The 17,332-nt window shown below is 58.7% G+C and overlaps 11 protein-coding genes across 11 annotated transcripts in view; 7 read left to right on the top strand and 4 right to left on the bottom strand.

The window, feature by feature from the left end:
- Positions 1–555: 555 nt before the first annotated feature.
- SPRG_03143 (hypothetical protein) lies at positions 556–1,180 on the top strand. Its single transcript, XM_012341736.1, has one exon. It carries the CDS (start codon positions 581–583, stop codon positions 1,130–1,132), a length of 552 nt encoding a protein of 183 aa, XP_012197126.1. The 5' UTR covers positions 556–580; the 3' UTR covers positions 1,133–1,180.
- A 228-nt stretch (positions 1,181–1,408) lies between these two features.
- Positions 1,409–4,808, top strand: SPRG_03144 (hypothetical protein; the record flags this gene model as incomplete). Its single annotated transcript, XM_012341737.1, has 17 exons — positions 1,409–1,612; positions 1,661–1,888; positions 1,943–2,023; positions 2,068–2,163; positions 2,220–2,387; positions 2,444–2,548; positions 2,614–2,751; positions 2,796–2,930; positions 2,993–3,277; positions 3,332–3,406; positions 3,465–3,533; positions 3,593–3,727; positions 3,775–3,882; positions 3,941–4,060; positions 4,119–4,250; positions 4,314–4,558; positions 4,604–4,808. 17 exons carry the CDS (start codon positions 1,409–1,411, stop codon positions 4,806–4,808), a joined length of 2,529 nt encoding a protein of 842 aa, XP_012197127.1.
- Positions 4,809–5,188: 380 nt separating this feature from the next.
- SPRG_03145 (hypothetical protein) lies at positions 5,189–6,595 on the top strand (the record flags this gene model as incomplete). The annotated part of the gene is made up of 6 exons (XM_012341738.1): positions 5,189–5,434; positions 5,493–5,631; positions 5,679–5,906; positions 5,949–6,074; positions 6,115–6,381; positions 6,429–6,595. The coding sequence occupies 6 exons, from the start codon at positions 5,189–5,191 to the stop codon at positions 6,593–6,595; spliced, it is 1,173 nt and encodes a 390-aa protein (XP_012197128.1).
- An 88-nt stretch (positions 6,596–6,683) lies between these two features.
- On the top strand, positions 6,684–7,171 carry SPRG_03146 (hypothetical protein; the record flags this gene model as incomplete). The annotated part of the gene is made up of 2 exons (XM_012341739.1): positions 6,684–6,801; positions 6,849–7,171. 2 exons carry the CDS (start codon positions 6,684–6,686, stop codon positions 7,013–7,015), a joined length of 285 nt encoding a protein of 94 aa, XP_012197129.1. The 3' UTR covers positions 7,016–7,171.
- A 452-nt stretch (positions 7,172–7,623) lies between these two features.
- Positions 7,624–9,058, bottom strand: SPRG_03147 (hypothetical protein). The gene has a single exon (XM_012341740.1). The coding sequence runs from the start codon at positions 8,986–8,988 to the stop codon at positions 7,738–7,740; it is 1,251 nt and encodes a 416-aa protein (XP_012197130.1). The 5' UTR covers positions 8,989–9,058; the 3' UTR covers positions 7,624–7,737.
- A 1,344-nt stretch (positions 9,059–10,402) lies between these two features.
- Positions 10,403–11,563, top strand: SPRG_03148 (pantoate-beta-alanine ligase; the record flags this gene model as incomplete). Its single annotated transcript, XM_012341741.1, has 3 exons — positions 10,403–10,565; positions 10,615–10,832; positions 10,880–11,563. Coding segments are annotated over 3 exons (928 nt in total), but the record flags the coding sequence as incomplete, so codon positions are not given.
- Positions 11,564–11,940: 377 nt separating this feature from the next.
- Positions 11,941–13,206, bottom strand: SPRG_03149 (hypothetical protein; the record flags this gene model as incomplete). Its single annotated transcript, XM_012341742.1, has 1 exon — positions 11,941–13,206. One exon carries the CDS (start codon positions 13,204–13,206, stop codon positions 11,941–11,943), a length of 1,266 nt encoding a protein of 421 aa, XP_012197132.1.
- Positions 13,207–13,527: 321 nt separating this feature from the next.
- SPRG_03150 (hypothetical protein) lies at positions 13,528–14,052 on the top strand (the record flags this gene model as incomplete). The annotated part of the gene is made up of 1 exon (XM_012341743.1): positions 13,528–14,052. The coding sequence occupies one exon, from the start codon at positions 13,528–13,530 to the stop codon at positions 14,050–14,052; it is 525 nt and encodes a 174-aa protein (XP_012197133.1).
- A 148-nt stretch (positions 14,053–14,200) lies between these two features.
- SPRG_03151 (hypothetical protein) lies at positions 14,201–16,306 on the bottom strand (the record flags this gene model as incomplete). Its single annotated transcript, XM_012341744.1, has 13 exons — positions 14,201–14,247; positions 14,300–14,390; positions 14,433–14,549; positions 14,612–14,851; positions 14,899–14,982; positions 15,027–15,293; positions 15,344–15,469; positions 15,516–15,623; positions 15,686–15,766; positions 15,817–15,954; positions 15,998–16,084; positions 16,133–16,189; positions 16,238–16,306. The coding sequence occupies 13 exons, from the start codon at positions 16,304–16,306 to the stop codon at positions 14,201–14,203; spliced, it is 1,512 nt and encodes a 503-aa protein (XP_012197134.1).
- A 240-nt stretch (positions 16,307–16,546) lies between these two features.
- SPRG_03152 (hypothetical protein) lies at positions 16,547–17,164 on the top strand. The gene has a single exon (XM_012341745.1). It carries the CDS (start codon positions 16,588–16,590, stop codon positions 17,113–17,115), a length of 528 nt encoding a protein of 175 aa, XP_012197135.1. The 5' UTR covers positions 16,547–16,587; the 3' UTR covers positions 17,116–17,164.
- A 44-nt stretch (positions 17,165–17,208) lies between these two features.
- The window catches only part of SPRG_19468 (hypothetical protein), a gene marked incomplete at both ends in the record, with an annotated part of 2,884 nt that continues 2,760 nt past the window's right edge, over positions 17,209–17,332 (bottom strand). The window contains one exon of the mRNA XM_012342007.1: positions 17,209–17,293. Within this exon, the coding sequence (XP_012197397.1) occupies positions 17,209–17,293 (85 nt within the window). The remainder of the gene's footprint in view (positions 17,294–17,332) is intronic.

Consider the following 17,332-nt stretch of genomic DNA (forward strand, 5'->3'; position numbering starts at 1 on the left):
AGGAACTCCGCACGATGCGCTTCCGGGCAAAGCCGGCGAGCGGGTCCGCGGTCGGCGCAACGCGTGGTGCCGGCGCCGGCGGCAGCGCCACGACGGCAGCTGGGCGCTCGTCGACCACGTCCTTGTCGACCCAGTCCATGCTGCGTGGCGCGGGGCGGGTCGGGCGCGACTCCATGCTCGTTAGAATCTGCCCGCGACTTTTCGCGCGAGTTCGATCTTCTATCTCCGGATACGCAGTATCCGGTCTTACCTCAAATAGTGTGTGTCGTGGGTCGCAGCGCACTCTGCTCCTTCCAATGGCCTCTCTAGCGCGATGCAGTACTTGCACCACGACCTTTCCTCTGCGTCTTCTTTTCCATACCACCTCCTATATAGTAGCGTCCATCATCGCGTCGGTATATACCGGTAGATGCTGACACGTCCTCTTTCTGCTAAACACTATTTCTTGAGTGTCGTGAAAATCGTGTACGTCGGGTTACCCTCGCTACAAGCACGTTGTGCTACTAGCAAGGTCATCTCGGAAACGATTGGTTGGCTTGGTTATGATGACGCAGAAAATTCAACTGAAAGCTCAAGTAGCATGCGCCAGCTCAAGTTCCATGAGAAGAAGCTCCTGAAGAAGGTCGACCTGCTCGACTGGCGCAGCGAGAACAACATCCATGAGATCAAGGTCATCCGCCGCTACCGCCTGCCCGACCGTGAGCAGTACCACAAGTACAACAAGGTCGTGGGCGAGATCGGCCGGCTCGTCTCGCGCCTCAAGAAGCGCCCGGCCAACGACCCGTTCCGCATCAAGACGACGGAAGCGCTGCTCGAGAAGCTCTACCAGATGGGCCTCATCAACGGCACCAAGAGCCTGCTCAAGGCCGAAGAGCTCAACGTGTCGGCCATGTGCCGGCGGCGCCTGCCCGTCGTCATGGTGCGCCTCAAGATGTCGGAAAACATCAAGGAAGCGACGACGTTTGTCGAGCAAGGCCACGTGCGCGTTGGGCCTACGACGGTCACGGACCCGGCCTTCATGGTCACGCGGTCGTTTGAGGACTTTGTCACGTGGGTCGACAGCTCCAAGATCAAACGCACGATCCTCAAGTACAACGACAAGCTCGACGACTACGACCTTCTCGGTAATTAGAGGAGTGCAAACTTACTATACTAAATCCACCTTGTATTCATTCCTTCCTTCTCCATGAAGCGTAGTCGCAAGAGAGAGAAGCCACTGCAATGTACTACCTCCCTTGGTAGTAAATTCACCGTCTGTCCATGCTGGGATACCGCGCAGCCGACTTGAGCTCCCTTGTTGCAGGCAAAGGGCCACCGTCCAAGCTGGGTCGCCGAGCCGTTGAGTTGTCATTGACGTAGCTGGAATCTATTCCTGGGTGCCGGTTGAGACGGCTTGTGACGAGGAAAGATGGCGCCAACGACGACGTCGCCAACGCGGAAGGGCCGGCGTGGCAGCGCGACCGAAGACCTCGTCGCGTGGCATGGCATGAGCGTCAAGAACTTTACAGCCATGGTGGCGTCGGGCTTGCCGGCGTCGCTGCGAAGACGTGCATTTTGGATGGACGTCATCTCGACCGAGCTCAAGACGCGCTCGAGAACCAAGATGTCGCAGGTCCTTCGACTCGATCCAGCTGGAACGAGGGATGCCAACATATCCTAGGGGTTCATCTCGTTTGTGGCCTCAGCGTCGACGGGCGGGCCCACGGCGGTGCCGACGCAAGCCATGGTAGCTCCCGCCGCCATCCACCCGGATGCGTCCGTGCTGAGCGGCCGCCGGCTTCGCCAAGTTCGTCCGTCGACGTTGCTTGATGACAAGCACATGGTCGAGCTCGTCTCGGAGCTCAAGGACTCCAAGTTTGTGCTCATTGACACGACGCTCGCGCCCTTTGTATGCATCTATCGATGGTCGGGCGCGTTGATATTTTTTCACGTGCGCTCTTAGGTGCTTGCCATGAGCAGTGTCCTCCTCCCCGAGCTCCACGCGCGCTCCGACTTGATCAAAGTCCTCACCTTTATCCTTCATGTAGTACGATGCTACCCACGCGTTGCCTCTAAGCTTTCAAGTAGCGAGAGCAACTGCCGCACAACGACCGGTGTATTCTGCCGTACGGTGATACAACGCCGATCGTCTTGGACACGTTCGAGTCGGTCCTGCAGACGCTGGTAGTAGCATCCTTGGGTCGTTTTATACGGCAACTTGAAAAATGTTTATCAATTAGAATCCCAAGTTACATGCCAAGCTCACGGACTGGCGGCTCCCGCGCGTCGAGTGCTTGACGACGCTACTGCTGCTCCCACTGAGTCCTTCGTTTCCAGCCCAGCTGCGGCTTCGGGCCATGGACCATATTTTAGTCAACGGCTGCGTCGGTCTGGTCTCGATGGTCATGGTCGGTCCTCTTCGTTTCGCTATCGCATCGCTGCTTACCGCACACCGTACCTGTAGGCTTATCTCCACCGGCACACGGAGCGCATTGTAGCGTGTGGGACGTCCGATGACTTTCAAAGCCTCTGCGACGAGCCGACCGAGACGTGGTTACCACCGGCGCAGGTCTACCTACATCATTTATTTTGCTGAAGAATGCAAGGTTGTACAAATTTGTCATGCGTTTGTAGACCGATGAGTTTTGGAAGGAATGCGCCGATGCACACAAGTCGCACTTTCTGCACTTGTATGCGCAACACGCGATCCAGATGCGCGCCAAGCACATGACGTTCCGAAGCGACAGCAGCGCGGCCAAGTACTTGCACGAGGTACCGATTTGGATGTGTGTCAATTCTTATAAAAACGAGGCTAGCAACGCCCGTCGCTCCAGTTTGCATTCCGACATTACGACTGGGTCGGCTTCAACGTTGACCACACGCTGGCCGAGTTCAAGACCGAGCATTTGCTCAAAACCTCGTTTGAGCGCGCGTACACAAAAATCCAAGCCGTACGCATGCGCGTCGTTTGCAATCCCCGCCTGTCTCAATAATCGATATGTGGTGGTATTAGGCCTTTCTCAATCTCAAAACCAGTGGCGCTCCCGGCTGGCAGCCGCACTTGGCCCATCGCGGGCTTGCGATCGACACAGTGCGGGGCAACTTTCTCTTTTTCGGCAGCAACGGCGACATCCTCTGCGGGTACCACGGCTCGCGGGAAATTCCTTTGCACCAGCTCAATTGGCAGTACCCGCTGCCGCGCCGCGCCGAGACGGACTGGATGATCATTCACACCGTGCCCGAGATGATCTTTCCGCAGCTGTTTGCGTGGCTCATCGACATTTACGAGCATGGCGCGGTATTATGACAGTATTATCCACTCTCTGGACATAACTGTCATGGTGGATTTTAGATCACGGACGAAGAAATCGGGTATGTGCGTCCCCACGACGAAGTGCTCCACGAAATGGAGTTTATCTTGCCGCGGGTACGAGTCGTCTCTTCTTTTGCGCATGCACATGGACGCGTTTCTAAATTCGATCTAGTCGGCCTACAGTGTCCTGAGCGCGATCGCATTTGACGCTGCGACGGCGTACTACGCAGCTGATTTTCTCGTACGCCAACCTCTCTTTTCTTGTATGTCAACGATTCATGCGCGAAATGTGCTCCACAGCCGACGCTGCTTGCAACACCCGAGGTGCTCTTGCGCTACAACGCTAACGTTCGAACGACGCTCGAGCACATTCGGAGCAATGCCAAGAAGCGCATGTTCCTTCTCACCAATAGTTCGTGGGAACACACCAACGCAGTACGAGGCGCGACTCTACGATCTGACGACAACGAACTCTGCTGTAGGTGCTCCAATATTCCATCGGGAAAGACTGGGTTCATTTCTTCGATGTCATTGTGACCAAAAGCATGCCGAGCGTCTTCTTTGACGCATTCAACACCCAACGCTTCATGGTATTCCAACGAGGACCAAGCACAGGATGCTCGACAAACTAAGTTCTTTTTTTCGTAGGAAGTGCCGATTGTGCACAGCGGCTCCAAGTCGCTGGCTCCACTGACCACGCCGATGCTCGAGCGCGGCCATGTCTACGCCGGCGGCAACATTACCGAATTCATGCTCACCTTGGGGCCGGTGCGACCATATATCTCTGCATGTCTACGCAGAGATGGACGATATTGTGTGTCTGTAGAAGGCCAAAGTGTGCTACATTGGTGACCACCTCTTGCATGACATTGTGTTGCCGGCCGAGAACGTCGTTGCGCCGTGGGCGACCGTCGCGATCATCGGCGAATCCAGTTTGCTTTTTCGCTACTTGGACAAGGTGATCGATCCCTAATCTTTTGTCCAAATGCGATACTTAAAAATATGTGCCGATAAAATATAGGGCCATGTGACCGCAGAGCAAGTGCAACGTTTCATGTGGTCCGTTCTCTTTGGCACGCCCAAGCGCGTCGAAGCGCGCTGCCGGCCGGCCGGCCCGTTCTTCTACTTGGACGTTGGCGGCGTCTACTCGCAGTGGGGCAAGAAAATCAACGCCACAAGCATCCTCTGCGTCGACAGCATTAGCCGCCTGCACGAGCAACACGACACCATGTCGGTCGACTTGCTCGTCCAAGCGCGCTTGAATCGGTAAATTTTTTTATTGAGATATGTGGCCTCATCCGAGTGTCGTAGCCGTCGGGACTCGGTTCGAACCCGCGCGAGCGCCACCACAACGACGACTTTGGGACCGACAACGGGGGCAACCGCGAATACAACGCTCGAGAAGCTGGCGCATCTTTTGCACCCGAACAGAGTGACGGGCCTCGCGTCATTCTCGACCAACCAATGCAGCGAGACCCCCGGCGCAACGAACCGACGCCACTCGACGCACGCGTAGTTGTCACCTCTTAAACCGTTGCTGCCGACGCAATCATGCAAGCAGCCTTGTACCCATAGAAGCATCTCAAGAGAGCTCGATAACCACGGACATATTCACATGAATTCATTTTCTTGCTACAACGTACCCATAGTGTCCAGGTACAGGCTTGAACTACACGTTCCTAGCTCCTTGGCCAATGAAAATGTCAATGTACTATCCGATACCTAAAGGCAACTACCTGACACCACCAACTCTTCTAGCTCATATCAAATACTAGTAGACTGGATGGCAGCCACTCGAATGAGCAGCACTTGTAGCAAACGCGCGCCCGCCTTGGCAATCAGGCCGCGTTTGAGGCTGCCACGAGCGTTTTCGAGCTGAAACGAACCAAATTTGTCATGTCCGTCGACGCCAACCCTCTTCTGCCGCTCCAGGTCGCTTTTGCTGCGCTCCTCGAGGCCTCGATCCATCCAACAATCGACGACGAGCTCGCCTCGTTTGGGTCGGCCGATCACGCCACGCTGCGCTTCGCGGTGGAGCGTCTACCGCCCGCCGGTACTTCGGCTGCACTCCTAGCAGCGTTGCAGTTTGTGTGCCAAGCACGCGCGATCCTCTCCGTGTGCAGCGATTACATCGACCAACATGTACTACACTACAGCCCTGCTACTGTGTCCAAAAATGACTTATTGCGTTTGGTCGCAGAGCGGACCGCACGAAACCATGGCCCAGCTCGCTCGGTTGATGCCGCAGATAGCGTTGATGCGCGCGAGCAGCGACGATAATGACGCCGACGACGAGCTCTTTTTGTCACCGAGAAACGAACCCGTAGTCGTGCCCTACAGTGCGCCGGACCTACCGCCACCTCAACGCCCCCGCCTTCATTCTTAGCTCGGCTCCAAGGGCTTTGGAGCCCCGACGAGAGCGACGATGCGACGGACGAAGAGCCGACGAGCATGTCACGGATGACCAATGCGGAAGGCAGCGAGGCGACTAGTGCACTATACGCCCTTCCCGTCGACGTTGTCAATACCATCGCGTCCATGGTCGATGAGTCGTCCAATCTCAAGCTCCAGCTGCACGCGTTGGAAGCGTTGGTCACCTACAGCACGTCAGCACGTACGTGCGAAGCGTCACGGGATGTCTTGAACCACCGTGTAGCCAACGGAGACAGCGGCGCCTTGTATGCCGATGCGCGGGTGCTGCCGTGTGTGTTGCACGCGATGCGTGTGCTCGCACATAGCAAGCGGGCGCAACTGGCGGGTCTCTCGCTCCTCGGCAATCCAGGTAGAAACAACACGCAGCACACGATGACCATCATGAGTAGGTTTGGGCGCGCTACCGGCGCATGCGTCGACGCAAGACTGCCGACGAAGCATCCTTGGTGCCATGCAGCGCTTCCCCACGCATCCATCGCTGCAAGGTCTCGGGTGTTTGGCCCTCGCCAACTTGTGCAAAAATCCAAGCGGCGTCCTCGACACGGTGGCCAAAGGTGGCGTCGACACGGCCATAGCGGCCATGAAGCACTTTCCGACCGACCCGACAGTACAATCTTCGGGCTGCTGGCTTCTATCTACGATATGCGCCGTGGATGGTTTGCTTTGCGTGCTAGGATTCTGTCGTTGACGATAACGACGCTAGAGGAAATGCAATACGCCGTCTTGGATGCTGGCGGCATGGTCGTCGTCGAGACGGCAGCGCGCTCACTGCCCGACGACCCGCGCGTTCAAGATCACGCCAAGATGGCCCTGGATGGTATGCTTCAGAAGCACCCGAGTCGCGACGCGCCGCAGTGCTTTCTTCAATGACAAACGCACATGATGTGGCTTCGCAAGCCTTCGTGGATGCCACGTTTGTGCAATGCCATTGGTTCAAAATACAAATTGATTTCCACCAATGGCCTTTCAGGAAGCGCACTCGCCTGTCTATGCGGCCATTCCCACAAGCATGACCAAGAACAACGTTGGCAAGTACGCGGTCGCAGGCTTCCTGACCCTGACGACGGCTACGATCGGTACACGAGCTGCGCCTTTGTCTGCTCTCTTGACATGCGGCGCGTAGGCTTTATCCACGTGTACCTGCCGTACTACACGGAGCTCGGCCAGCAAGTGCACGACCGCGCCGCCATGAACCGCGAGCGCGGCGGGTCGGGCGAGACGTCGCAAGTCTCGGGCTCGATGTGGAAGAACATGCGCCAGCAAGTGCAGAGCCAGAAAGAGTCCAAGTAAAGCACAATAGACAACCATCAACGTGATCGACCGCTCGTCGCCACGTTGAGTCATCTCAATAAGGAATCACTCGCGACAAAGTCGTAGACTGGTTCCGACACGACACGCCATCAACGTTTGGTGGTATGTCAAGCAACACTGTTTGTGTCAACTGGATTCCAGCGCCGCCTCGCTCGGACTCCGAGTGTAGCTGATTGCTCTTGGCGATGATTTCGCAGCCCCACAATGCCACAATGAGCTTGGTGCCAATCTATCCTAACGTTCTGCGACTGCACACGTTTCTGCGCCAACGGGTACTCTGGTCGCCGACGCATTGAGTAGAGGCTGGAATACAGTCGACTACGTCATTAAAGTGTAGTCCATCTGCTCATCGCCATGCACGCGTTCATATTCGAGTGGCGCGGGCGAGGCAGTCGACAGGTCATCGCGAGCCCGTCTGAGAAATCGTTGTAGTTTCATCTGCTTGTGCAGTGTCTACCTTGCGTGCTACTCGTATCGACGAGTGTGCATTATGTGCAAAATGTAGAGTGATGGCGCCATGCCAAAGATCGCTTTGTAGCTCTCTGACCTTCGTACTGAGCGCTTCCGATGACACGGACATGGATATTGGTTGGTAAAGCAGGTTAGTTTAGAGTGTGCAAATTGTCGCGTCGACATGCATCGGGTTGAATTTCTCTGGTTGGTCCTCGCGCTGATTCCCAATGACAGCGGCAGAGGCATTCTTACATGGAGATCTTGTGGCCGAGCGCGGCTTTGGGGCTACTGGCGGCCCGGGGACTCGGAAACGCCTTGTACGTGGCCGCTTCGTCGTTCTCATCTTTCTCGTCGCCTTCGTCGATGCTGGCCTCGCCGCCTTCGGGCTTGTGGCCGCTCCGGCGCGCCTCGAGGTTGCGCATCGACTTGTGCACCGCGAGCTCAAACGCCTTGGTCGATGGCAGCTTGCGGATCTGTGCATCGTACGGCGCCGCCTGCGAACCGTCGAGCGGCACGAGCTCAAAGCGCGTGGCGTCGCCGCGCATGCTCACATCGACCAAGATGTTGTCGGTGCGCAGGCCAATGTACCGGCGGTGCTGGTTCATGCTCTTCATGTACCCGTTCGACGAGAGTTCCCACGTCATGCCAGGCCGGCCGCGCCAAAAGTTGTACTTCTTCATGTGGATCTGGCGGTAGCACGAGATCGTGCTGCGGCTGTACATGTGCTTGCCGCCGACTTGAAAGCTCACCTTCATCGAGTTGTAGACCTTGGAGGACGTGCTGACGGTGAAGGCCGACGCGTCACCGCGCGTCTCGGTGACGCCAAGGTATCCATTCGGCAAGATGGTTAAAAACGACTCGGTCGCGCCGAGGACGCGGAGGTGGACCGACTGGCCGTTGAGCGAAAGGGTCTTGTCAACGACGCTCTTGGAGATCGTCTTGATCGCGTCAATCTCGTCATCGAGCGCGGTCACTTGCTCGGGCGACACCATGTGCTCAAAGGGCACGCGGCCCTTGGCGCGCGTGAGGTTCTGCTTGCACCATTGCTCGCCCGTCATGCACCAATGGGCCGCGTGCTCGCAATTCTGTTTGAAGATGTTGAATTCGCCTTTGCCGAGGCCCATGAGGAACTTGCAGCGCGCGAGGATGACCTCGGGCAGGTCCGCGCGGGTGTAATGGACTTCGCCCCACTTGGAGAGGAGCTCGCGGAGGCTGCTCGTGTGGTACTCGACAACGCGGAGGCTCGCGAGCGACCGGTTGTAGAGGAACTCGCGCAGCGTCGAGATGCGGAAGCACGAGTCGGCTTGCGCCTCGCGGTAGCCCACGAGCGGGCTCCATACGTGGCAGATCTGCACCGTGTCCTCCGAGTCGCCGGCCGCCCAGACGATGCCATGGTGCTGGTACTTGATGGGCCACCGGCTGAGGTCCCACACCGCGATGTGGTCGGCCGGCCGGAGGCTCGTGATGGCCTTGACCTTGGTGAACTCGCCGCCGAACATGCTTGGGCTGCTGCTGCTGCTGCTTGGTGGCTGGAGCGAAAATGCCAAAACGCTCCTCTAATGTTGCAAACGCTCTTGATTTGCTGAAATTCGGACGTGATAAATACACGTGATAAATCCATGTGGGAAACTGGCGGATGGAAATGGCCAGCCAAATTTTGACCGTATCCTCCTCACCACGCCGTGCTTCCTCAGATCCTGTACTAATAGCACCGACGATGCTTTGCTCATGGAGCATACGTGGTGTCTACCAGAAGAGAATTCGAGCTCTTGTTGCTGGTAGCAACCTCGTGCGGTTCGGATTCGTTTCTACTGACATGTGAGTGTTGATCTTGGTTCCCAATGGGCGCGCGAAGCGAGGATGTTGCATCGATCACTGGTAAACACTACTGTGGACCCGAAGATACCTCATCAGCACACGGTAGCAAGGCAAGCCATTGGTCGCACACTCTCGCCTTGCTTTAGTATTTCGGCGCATTGTCCGAGAGACGCATCTCCGCGGGGCTATCTAAAGGGAGTAATCAAGTCAGACGACGACATTCCTCGATTGGCATTCCTCTGCGTGGTTCACTTCGTTGACGACCCACGCTTCCATGTCGTGTCGACTGCGATGACACGGTAGTATTCGGCAAAATCCCAATCTCTTCTTTTTCACGGAAAATGATTGCACGACGATGGACACGGTGGGAAATGGTGAAAAATGACAACGTCGGTACACTGTAGCTTCAACCGACTGGTGCTGCGACGTGAGCCTCCGTCCTCCGTGGGACACGGCAGGCGAGACCAGGTCTCGCACCTTGGACCTTGGACGCAGCAGCAGGACGATCCTTCTTGCATCGAGTCCCTAGTCCTTTCAACGTAGCAGTGGACGGAGACATCATCTCGGGGGCGATCCAAGCAGCCAACCGACGTCTTCGAAAATGAACATTTGTGGTTGAAGTTGCATTATTCGTTCGGCGGCAACATCGTCGGGTTGTCGTGGTGATCGTCAGAGCAAGGTTACGAGCCCAAGGCGCGAGTTCAAGGCGAGACGTATGAATGGAGAAGATGTTAAGATTTGCCAGGAAACAGCTCGCTGGAACTGTACTGGTCGGCGTCGTTGGGACCCTGCGACGAGCGAAGGGCGCACCTCCAGAAGGCCAGGACCCGAATCCTGACGTCTTGTGCAAGAAAGTACGCAACCGACGACGATCAGCTATGCGATCCTATTGCGTTGTTGGTATATATGTATGGTATATCGATGGGGCTAGTACCAGGGCTAGAACGGATTATATCTGGTGCGAGAACGGTGCGAGCTGCGCGGCTAAAAGCTGGTGCGCACCCTTTTGCGTCACTAAACCACAATACGGTCCCTCTTTTTGGCATGCCAAACGCACCACACATTTGATGCAGTTTCGTCGAGAGCGGTGATGTCGATGACAATGCTGACAACGACCAAGATGACAGCGCGCATGGCCTCGCGCCTTGGCACGCGCCATGCGTCGACGATGCAGATCTGCGAAGACATTGCGTCCTTCCGCCAAGCGAGGGCCGCGGTGCCGGCGGGCGCGACCGTCGGCTTCGTCCCGACGATGGGGGTAAGCGACGACGATGCCAGCAGGAAGCATGCACGTAGCCGCGTCGTAGGGCCTCCACGCCGGGCACATGTCGCTCATTGCCGAGGCCAAGGCCACGTGCGATGTCGTCGTCTCGAGTGTGTTTGTGAACCCGGCGCAGTTTGGCCCCAACGAAGATTTCGACAAGTACCCGCGGACATTCGAGGCCGACATGGCCAAGCTGCGTGCGCAGGGCGTCGACATCGTCTTCGCGCCGACGACGACCACCATGTATCTGCCCGACCACCGGTAGCCATCCATGCGCCCCTTTTTCTCTCGTCCACTCCAACGAGTAGGTCGTACGTCGACCCGGTTGGCTTTGACGACGTGCCCGAAGGCCAGTGCCGGCCTGGCTTCTTCCGCGGCGTCTCGACAGTCGTCGCCAAGCTCTTCAACATTGTGGCCCCGACGCACGCGTTCTTTGGCCAAAAGGACGCGGTGCAATGTGTCGTCATCAAGCGACTCATCGAGGACCTCAACTTTCCGATCGAGCTTCGCGTGATGGACACGATGCGGGAAGACGACGGCCTCGCCATGTCGACGCGCAACCAGTACCTCTCACCGGACGAGCGAGTGGCGTCGAGCGTTCTCTACGCCGGTCTGCGCCAGGCCAAGGCCGATTTTGAGGCGGCGACGACGCCGACGATGCCGGCGGCGACGCTTCGCGCTACGATCGAGCGCATCTACCGCACCGAGCCGCTTGTGGGCGAGATCCAATACATTTCGGTCGGCTCGAAGGAGACGATGGAAGAGCTCGAGCTCGTCGACACGACCAAAGGCGCCGTGATCTCGGTGGCTGTCAAGATCGGCGCTTGCCGCCTCATCGACAACATTGTGCTGTAATTGGCACCGACTCGTCCTAATCACACTTAGAAGAATCCCCGTGCGGATGCCACTGGCCCAACAAACCTTTAAGTGCCGGGTGTTTGATTCCGTCGTACCCTAACCCCAGATGTCATGTCGCAGAGCCTGCACCAAACGCCCTGGCTACACCACTTGACGACATTCGACCGCACCGCGTACCATACGAACGGAGAGCGGTCTCCTCATGGATCCATCCCTCGTCTCCGTAGCGGCCCTGCTATGGGACAGGACGGCTAGGGTGCGTGAGGGGATCGAAGAATGGAGGACCATGGTCATCTTCCATGCAAGTACAGCTTGCATCGTCTGCATGACAAGAACGCAGACGTCGATAGCACTGTCGCTGAGCGCGATGGACACCTGCGCCGATTTCAAAGGAGTATGACGTACGGCCTTTTGCAAAGGCGCTCCCAGTCGACTAATGTACTGTACACATGTACTTCGAGGGGTTAGTCGTGGGCCCACGTACACGTTGGCAATACTCGTTTGCGCTGGTTCACTGCACTGTCGAGCGTAGCTTGCAGCGCGTTGATGTCCAATGGCGTCGACGCAAGTGGCGGCGCGGCCACGAAAAGCGCGTTGCGCGCACGCCATAGCACGAGTCGACGATCTGCGCGGCGCGGGTCGTGAGCGCGCTCGAGCCCAAGAGCACGACCTCGAGCTTCTGGTTGTGGTACAGCGCGTTGACCATGTCCATGGCGCTCTCAACGGCGACAGCCATGTGCCAGAGCGCCAAGTACTGCAAGGTCGGGGACTGCGCAGTGAGCTTTACAAACCGCGCGAGGCTGCGATCGTCGATCGCTTCGTTTTCCAAGTACACGGTGACGAGGCGCGAGGGCCGGCGCAGCGTGGACGCGAGTGCCATCAGTCCCTTGGGCGTCAACCCCGCGTTGGCCAGCTGCAAGTAGTGCACGCTACTCGCCGGCAGCCACTCGAGGAGGAGCTGGAGGCCTTTGTCGCCAATGGGATTCTCGGAGAGATCAAGCTTGCGAAGCGAGCGCGCTGGCAGACCCGGCAGAAGCTTCTTGACGCTGCGGGCCGTGAGAGCGCACGCGTGGAGACGAAGCGTCGTCAGGTGGGGCCAGTGACCCGGCGACACATCGCGGCAGATCTTGAGCCCCAATGGACTCTGCTCCATATCAAGTGTGTGCAGCGTATCGCTGGCGTGCAGGGCGGTGCAGAACGCGCGCGGTGCAGCGTCGCCACAGCCCACGAGCCCAACGCCACGCACAGGTCGCGTCGCGATCCAGGCCGCGAGCGCGCCGAGCGCTTCCTTTGTCAGTTGCTCGTGGCGCAGCCGCAGCGACAACAGCGCCGGCAGCCCAGTCTCGAGCGCATGCACCAAGTCGCCTTGCTGCTGGTTCGTCATGGGCTCGCTGCGCCCGAGGTCCAGTGTGCAAAGAGAGCGGAAGAAAGGCAGCGCCGATGTGAGACCTTCGCAACTGCGTCGAGCACCTTGCAGTGACGCGACCGAGAACGTCGCGAGCTCCTGGAACCAGGCGGGCGTCGGCGCAAGCGGCAGGCTCGACGCGTGCAGCTGGAGCCGCGCGTTCGGCTGGACACAGCGCCGCAATAGCGTCAAGTCGAGTGGCTGCGAGAGGACGACATGTGAAAAGACGAGCGATGCGCCGCGGAAGAGCGCTGCGTCATCGTCGCGCAGGCGCGCGGGCAGCCGGAGCCGCGGCCAGAGCTCGTCGAGTGGCATGCGCGTCGACAGCTCGCGCCAGCACTGCAGCGGGTAGCCCAAGCAGTCGCGTGGCATGGCTCGTATGAATGACAGGAACGCATCGCGCGTCGGTAGGTACCGTGCAATAAGGTGCAAGAGGTCGACTTGAAGCAGCGCATGGGGCATGCTAGTGCTCGCTGCGCTTCATCGACTAGGACCGATTTGTATGGATCGACTAGCCATGTGTTTAGTTAGTCGATGTCAAATCTTTATCCGGACGAAACGCCCTGCTCCCGTAAGTGCGACCAAGCCGATAAGTCGATGGATAAGATTAAAAAAGCACATACAAACGTCAAGTCGGGTAATTAATCTCGGCGCTGGCCGCTTCCTTCCGTCATCTTGCAAGAGGCTGCCATCATGCCAGCGTATCACTCCATGTACAACGAGCTGCCATGCGCCGAGGCGTGCGGCTTTGCGCTCCTGCCGCTCAAGAGTCGCACCCGCGGGCCCGCGCCGCCATGCCCCGAGGACCAGGAAGACGTCGTCGACGAGATCCTGACGCTCTTCCGGGCCAACGTGCTCTTCACCAACTACGAGATCAAGGGCGCCGCCGACCGCGTCCTTGTCTATGGCACGCTCTTTACGCACATGTGCCTCAAGCGCCTCGAGCGCTGCAGCTCCAAGTCGGATGCGCAGCGTCAGCTGTCGCAGGTCGCGGCCGACAGCTTTGCGATCCCCGGCGAGTCAAGCTTCCCGCTCGGCGGCATGGTCAAGATGGCCGCCAACATGGCCGAGAGCGAGACAACGCGCGGGTACCTCAAGCAGCTCCGCGAAGCCCTCGCGATGCGCCTTATCGAGCTCGTGTACGTCGACGGCTCGCGAAGCAAGTGGTGGATGCTCTTTGCGAAGCGAAAGTTTATGAACAAGGAGCTCACCAAGTAGACGACGACATTAGACGTAGCGTCCTAACTCGTCAATCGAACCGATGCACATGACACTCGAGCTAAGAAGGCGGGCGCCGACTGCGCTCGGGACATCGCGCACGTAGCCCAGCTGCGACGGCACCGCGATGGCGTGGTCCGGCGCGGTCTTATGGCGGCGGCGACAGAGCCACGGCCATCGCGCTCGCTCCTCTTTCTACGATACCGTCGATAGGACACGCGTCGAGAGTGCGAGCGTACGAAAGGACGCAGCTCCTCGAGGAGCGCTATCGTGTCCCAGCCGACGCACTCTCGGGGCAGCTCGACGTCTTGGACAGGGTGGTCACCCACGTAGCACACCTACCGCCTCATCCGACACACCGTTTGCAGAGAGCACGCTACTTGGTCTGGAGCGACACGTAACGCAGCGTGCAGACTGCTGGCGTCGCCACCGCAGTAGCGACCCGTCAGTGGTAGCGGGCTCGGCGCGAGACAGCGGGTGCCATTCGGCCGCAGTTGCTACCCAAAGAGCGCATTGGTTACCCTTTAACAAGCAACGCAGCAGCAGCAACTCGACCGACGTGGAAGGGCCGGGTCGGTACTTGTCGCGCAAAGAAAGTCTCTTTTCTTGCTTCGGTCAGGACAAACTCAAAATTTCCTTCCCACCCAGCGCCCAGCGCGCACGTGAGCACGTGGTTGGCATGGTCCCACGTCCCGTTGGTTAGAATGAAGAGCGTGTACCGCTTCGCAAGCTGCGTGAGGACGGCGGCGGTGGCTTTCGCTGCGAATATGTACTGTGCTGGCGTCGCGACGAGGGCTGGCTACGCGTATTTAGCAACGTAACATTCGTGTGCAAGTGGCCGATGACCTCGAGCTCCTGGGCGTTGTACTGATACGCCACCAGCCGCACGCTGCTGGCCAGCGACGCGTAGGTCCCTGGCGTTGTCGGGAGCTACAACTGCATGAGGACGAGCCGCTTTGCGTAGGCGGATGTACGTTGCCGCTGTCGACGGCGTCGACGAGCCACGCAAAGAGCGGTGCAAACACCACATCCTGCAGGGTGTGCATGTACAGTAGCGCCGAGCATGGCAAGGTTGCAACGCCGTCGACGAGCTCGCGCGAGCCGTGGAAGGCGCGCAGTATCGTATTGCTGTCGTCGCCCAGAAGGAAGAAATGCCCCGCGTCGATATCGATCGCCACGGATCGCTGGGCGAGCGCGGGGCGCCACGTCGGCGGGCGCACGTCTTGCAGCGCGGGGTAGACCTGTATCAAGCGACACAATAGATTGATTTGGATCCATCGGAACACGGCACCAGCAAAAGGCGGCGGGCCATGGCCGCAAACGAGTCGCGCAGGATACGGTCCGTGCGATATCGCACCAACGTCCCGTCGACGTCAAAGCCCACGAAGCGGTAGCGCAGAGGCGCGGTCGGAGAGCGCTAGTACATACAGTGTTTTTATGACCCAAGAGCGATCAACGCGTACGTGGAGGGTGCGATGGCAGGCCGCCACGTAAGAAGCGCGGTACTGGTCCTGGACCTTGCGGCTGCGAGGCAGTGCGGCACAGATCGCGGCCCACGGCAGTCGCCGCGCCTAATGTGCAGCCACCTCCGACCTTGGTATTGATATGCAGAAGAAAACAAGTCGTGTCGTACGTTGGCGCGCGTCTCGAGGAGCACATGGAGGTCGTCGGCCGTTGGCGGCGCCGACGAGACGCGAAGGGCACCAAGGACAGACTACAAAGCATGCATGACAAACGTATTCTGCAGCTGAGCGCAAGGCTGACGAGCAAGAGAGGGATAAGGACGCTGCAGCCGTGCACGTGTATGAGCATATGCAGGTCCTTGCGGGGCGCCAATGTCGTCGTCTTCAATGGCCAGAGAAGCCCAGCCCAGACCAGGTTGGGGGCCCAGCGATGGCCCATCTACAGACGTTCGATCACGCGCAATCGATAGACTTGGTACAACTGAAGCAAAGAGCAGCTCTTGCAGGGCCGGAAAGACGGGCGACGACGCGGTCGATGGCACGAGAGGGACGTTCGTCGCAAGCTCCACCTACGTCCTGCGATGGGCATGGGTCGTCCGTGGCTCACTCGTATGTACATCGACGGTGCGCAAGAGCACGTCTACAGCCACGTCGCCAGAGGCGAGGAGCTGGACCTAGTGCGCTCCGTGCCTCATCCAGCCATGCCATGAACTCGCGCCTACGAGCTCGCGCATCCACGGCGACAGTCGACGCCGAGCCGCAACGTGCTCTACCAGCCGGCATCCCTCCATGCTCGTCGTCGCCTACGTGCATCAAGATAGGGCCTGCGTCCATCCGTACTACCTCGTCGGCGACTAGCCTGTCGTCGTCGGACTTGGGCATATTTCGCTGTGCTGAAACCGAAACATGGAAAAACACCCAACTTTCTTGTGTTCAAGATCGCGCGATTCAGGCGTAAAATGGCGTGCGGCTAGTCGTTGAAACCGCAGATGGTACCGTGAACCGGATGACCGGGCACGGTATCCGGATCACGGGGCCACGTGGGCAACCACAGTTGGGCTTGACGACGACGATGCACACGATCTGGACGCGGGCGAACGCGCTCTTCACGCTCGCAATGACCGCCATGTCCATCATGTGCGCGCTGACGACGCTGACCACGTACCTCCACGAGCCGGCGCCGGTCATCCACACGCTCTCGCTCAACACGGTGCACTCGCTCAAGAAGTACCGCGACCGCACGGAGAAGGCCGTGCTCTCGTTCGACTTGGATGCGGACCTGCGCTCGGTCTTCAACTGGAACACCAAGCAGCTCTTCGTGTACATTGTCGCCGAGTACACGAGCGCGTCCAACATGAAGAACGAGGTGGTCATCTGGGACGCGATCGTGCAAAGCAAGGACGAGGCGATGCTGCGCCGGACCGACGAAGGTGTCAAGTACTTTCTCGCCGACCAGCACGACGAGCTCCGCGGCGCCGATGTCACCATGAAGCTCAAGTGGGACGTCATGCCCGTCTGCGGCCGCCTCTTCCAGTACGGCGCCGGCACCGCCGACTTTACCATGCCCTCCAAGTACATTGGCAAGACAGCGACCAAGTAGACACGGACGACGACTACTAGCACATACAAAAACACCACTTTTATCCTCATCCATGCGCTTGTTGGCGTCGGCCATCATGGAGCCTACGACCGGCTAGGACGAACCACGCTTCTCAAAGCGCGCTCGTATGGCCGCCACACCGGACAGCGCATCGTAGCTCTTGGGGGCAGCATCGACGCTGGCGCGGTGGCGGAGCACCGGCACGGACGCGGGCGCC

Source organism: Saprolegnia parasitica, assembly GCF_000151545.1.
Source record: "Saprolegnia parasitica CBS 223.65 unplaced genomic scaffold supercont2.8, whole genome shotgun sequence".
NCBI classification, from domain to species: Eukaryota; Oomycota; class Saprolegniomycetes; order Saprolegniales; family Saprolegniaceae; genus Saprolegnia; species Saprolegnia parasitica.